Below are 4,716 nucleotides of genomic sequence, written 5' to 3'. Positions count from 1 at the left end.
GACTGAAGCTCTGCTGTGTGTCCTGCAAGACCTGAGACACATGGAGGAAGACCTGCACAGGTGAGACCAACACACACTGTTCTTCTGTTAGAGATATTGGGTCCTATCAGGGTCATCACACACTCGGTGCATCACAGCGCCAGCGCGACGCTAGTGTGTTTCGCTAGTTTCAGCCCAACGCAATTTTCATTTTCTCGTCCTGCGCCTCGCTGTTTAAATAGCAAATGCATTTGAGCTGATCTGTGGCCCGTGAGCTGCTGGTCTGAGGACGAGTGTGTGTTCAGGAGCAGTGATGGAGTGTTGATATTCTGAGGAACTGTGACAGACTGAGACATTGACCAACTGAACCCTGGGCTGAATTAAATGGCACAGTATTTTTTTTTTTTTGTTATTTAAAGAGTGCATTAGTAATATGAGCCTATTGGCGGGTCCACAACAATCTGCTTATCACACACACACACACACACACACTGCTTATTACACACACACACTCTGCTTATTACACACACACACACACACACACACACACACACACACACACACACACACACACTCTGCTTATTACACACACACACACACACACACACTCTGCTTATTACACACACACACACACACTCTGCTTATTACACACACACACACACACACACACACACACACACACACACACACACACACACACACACACACACACACACACACACACACACACTCTGCTTATTACACACACACACACACTCTGCTTATTACACACACACACACACACACTCTGCATATTACACACACACACACGCACTCTGCTTATTACACACACACACACACACTCTGCTTATTACACACACACACACACACACACTCTGCTTATTACACACACACACACACTCTGCATATTACACACACACACACACACTCTGCTTATTACACACACACACACACACTCTGCTTATTACACACACACACACACACACACTCTGCTTATTACACACACACACACACTCTGCTTATTACACACACACACACACTCTGCTTATTACACACACACACACACACTCTGCATATTACACACACACACACACACACACACTCTGCTTATTACACACACACACGCACTCTGCTTATTACACACACACACACACTCTGCTTATTACACACACACACACACTCTGCTTATTACACACACACGCACTCTGCTTATTACACACACACACACACACACACACTCTGCTTATTACACACACACACGCACTCTGCTTATTACACACACACACACACACACTCTGCTTATTACACACACACTCTGCTTATTACACAGACACACACACTCTGCTTATTACACAGACAAACACACACACACACACAGCTTTAACCTTGCACACGAGCAGATCCGTTTCCTCGCAAGAGAAGCGTTCAGTTTTGCTTGCAAATTCCGCCATGTTTGTAGCAAATCCGTCACGGCGCGAGCGCAACTGGCTTTTAAAGGGAATGGGAGATGAGACTCTGATTGGTTTATTTCCCGTTACGCCCAAAACACACCCATTACTCATTAAGAGAATAGAGATGACCCTTTTAGATCATGTGCTGGGAGCGCCGACCATTTTTCCCGTCGTTAAACGAAAAGCAAAAGTGGATTCAGACGCCCTAAGTGCACTTAGACCATGAGCTTAGATCCTTAAAACGGGGCCCAGTATCTTCTATTCTTCTGGAACAAGAACAAATGTGGGCGGGGCTTGATTTTGTCTATGGGGAATTGATTGGATGATTGTGGTTTGCTATTGGCTGATCTCATGTGAGTGACAGGTTGCCCCGCCCTCATCATCAGAGAAGAGATGTCGCTGCGTCCCTTTACGTTAACAGAACCTCTGTGACCCGCAGTGGCCTGATCCTGACTCCCAGAATCCTGCTGGTGACCCACGACCTTCACACCAGACTCTTCCAGCAGTGGAACTACACGCTGGTGAACGAGAGCGAGTCTGACGGCCGGCGTACCATCGACTCGGAGGACCAGACACTCGTGAGCGAAACTCTGAGTCGGGTTCTTCGGCTCGGGCGTCTCCTCCTCAACACAGCAGAACACATGAAGGTGCGCAACATTAGACACACATCAAGACATCAAGAACTTGTCCTCAAGGAAAAAACATTTTAATATGTCATTTTGGTGATCAAAGATGAGTTTTAAGGGATACAGTTATTGACTACAGGGGGACTCTTTAAGAAGAGTCAGGGATGTGGATTCTCATGTGTGTGTGTGTGTGTGTGTGTGTGTGTGTGAACAGGGATCTACAGTGATTCCAGATGATGTCCTGCAGGACGAGTCAGATGTAATTCCTCCACAGGCCGCAGTGTGTCGTCTGGTCCAGATGGAGGCGCTGTTGAGTCCTGCGCGCTACATGAACACATATCATTCACCACTCCACCAGCCGCTGGACTCCGGTAACACACACACACACACACACACACACACACGCTGCCTAATAATGCAATGATAAAGACAATGTATAGTAACATGGCCTGTTTCACTGAATGTGTTCTGTCGTCTGTTGTGTGATCATTTAAAGGACATGTTTTCGGGAGTTTTCGTCCCACAACAGTGTAGGTTTGGATTTAGGGGAGGTATGACATCATGTTTTAACCCCTGCATGCGTGCATGTGAAGAAACGACCGTTTCAACCAAAGACAAACCACTTCTCAGATGTTTCTCCCGAGAAAAACACCCAATAATATGCAGCAAACAAAAATATATCTTCAGAGAATGTTTTGGTAACGTTATGAAAACGTTATTTCTGAAAGTTTTTTTCAGTTATGCAAATGTTACGAGAACATTCCATTTCATCATTCAAACATAATGTTACTTTTGAATGTTCTCTGAACGTTCCGAAATAAGTTGTTACATTTAAAAAAATGTTACATGAACGTCCAACTGAAAGATTTCAGAAAAAAAAAACATTCCATGAATGATGTACAAATATTATTGTGCAAATGTTTTGAGAACTTTATTAAAGACCAGGGGCCGGTTTCACAAACTATTATAGACCGGTCTATAGTGTTAGACAAGTCTACAATGTGCTCAAGGACTAGTCTAATGCAAGTTAGACTGTTTCACAAAAATAAAGACTGACTTAATTTAGACACCTTACCCCCAGGCTAACTTACCCCCAGACACCTTACCCCAGGCTAACTTACCCCCAGACACCTTACCCCCAGGCTAACTTACCCCCAGACACCTTCCCCCCAGGCTAACTTACCCCCAGACACCTTACCCCCAGGCTAACTTACCCGCAGACACCTTACCCCCAGGCTAACTTACCCCCAGACACCTTACCCCCAGGCTAACTTACCCCCAGACACCTTACCCCCAGGCTAACTTACCCCCAGACACCTTACCCCCAGGCTAACTTACCCCCAGACACCTTACCCCCAGGCTAACTTACCCCCACACATCTTACCCCCAGGCTAACTTACCCCCAGACACCTTCCCCCCAGGCTAACTCAGGTCTAAGACTCTGTTACCTTGGCAACCAGCAGTAACAATCAGTTACATTACAAACAGCCAAAAGAAAAGGGAAAATGGCTCATAATTTGAACATTTCTTCTTGTTACTACATTCTCCGCTAAATTTCCCAAGTAAAATGTCCTTGTAACTGTTATACTCCTCCAACAAACACATATGTTCCGCTCGGGTAAACTGCACTGAGCGGCTGAATGCGCTTACTCGATCCGCCATGTTTTTTTGTTTTGAAAAGTGTCTTATTTTACCCAGAATGCATTGCAGTGTAGTCCTACTTAAGATAGTCAGAGTCTTAAGTGCTTTGTGCAACGGTCTGATTTAGATGTCTATCTGAAGTCTGACTATCTACTATATCTAAGCCACAGTCAAAGTCTATCTGTGTGAAACCGGCCCCGGATAACTGGAAGAACTTTGTGCGTCTCATAAACTGATTCATTAAACTGACGAGTGTCGACTGATCGGGTCAGTTTTAGGAGAAACATCTGTAATAAAGTCACACATGATCTTTGGAGACTCGTTCAGCTCCAGCGCTGGTTTTATCATGACTCTGATTTTTGTTTATTCTCATCTGACCTCCAACTAACTCCATAAATCTTTCCATCAACCCACGCCTTCTCATTTCATCCAGTGTCGTCTAATAATGAACATTTCACTGCAAACGTCAATAATGCGTGTCATTTTTCTGTGTTCTGACAGAATCTGTGTGGCCTGCAGCGGAACATCTTCAGATCGCTTGAACAAATCTATTAATAAACAATTTCTTTCATATCTGAGCGTTTCAGTTATTTTACTTCAGAAAGTTTCTTTTCAAGCCAACATAAACTTAGTATTTTATTAATGCATGGTCTTATTGTGGATTATTTATTACTGACGTTATTGCAAAGAAACAAATGTTTGTCTTCGTAATCTTTCGTCAAAATGTAATTTTGTAACCTGCTTTTTTTCTTTTTTTAGAAGAAATTACTTATTATTAAATTTTGATTTGACTTCGCAAAAAATTATTTTTAGTTGTTTTAGTAAACAAACGTTCAGCTCTTTCATGAAACACCCGCTTTACACCAGGGTTATTATCTTTGACTAAAACTATTATAAACATGTTATTTGAAATAAAGCTGAAATAAAATTCAATATAAATATTAGTTGAAAAAGTTCAAATGAAAATTAGAAACGTTGCCTTGGCTGTAAACTGAAATAAGTTTAAGTTGAAGCACTAA

The 4,716-nt window shown here is 43.0% G+C and overlaps 1 protein-coding gene across 3 annotated transcripts in view; it reads left to right on the top strand.

Moving 5' to 3' along the window:
* tex47 (testis expressed 47) overlaps positions 1-4,270 on the top strand; it is a 9,828-nt gene extending 5,558 nt beyond the window's left edge. For 2 of the 3 annotated variants that reach the window (XM_082152472.1, XM_082152474.1), the window contains exons 4-7: positions 1-60; positions 1,870-2,077; positions 2,271-2,427; positions 4,199-4,270. The exon at positions 1-60 is cut by the window's left edge and continues 5 nt beyond it. In XM_082152472.1, coding sequence (XP_082008598.1) covers positions 1-60; positions 1,870-2,077; positions 2,271-2,427; positions 4,199-4,239 — 466 coding nt within the window. In that variant the 3' untranslated portion in view covers positions 4,240-4,270. Of the gene's footprint in view, positions 61-1,869; positions 2,078-2,270; positions 2,428-2,552; positions 2,608-4,198 lie in introns of all 3 variants that reach the window. The other variant, XM_082152473.1, reaches the window with a different exon arrangement.
* The last annotated feature ends 446 nt before the right edge of the window (positions 4,271-4,716 follow it).

This window comes from Leuciscus leuciscus, assembly GCF_965113295.1.
Source record: "Leuciscus leuciscus genome assembly, chromosome: 21".
NCBI classification, from domain to species: Eukaryota; Metazoa; Chordata; class Actinopteri; order Cypriniformes; family Leuciscidae; genus Leuciscus; species Leuciscus leuciscus.
Note: the sequence above shows the minus strand (reverse complement) of the source record. Positions and strands in the feature narration are given on the sequence as shown.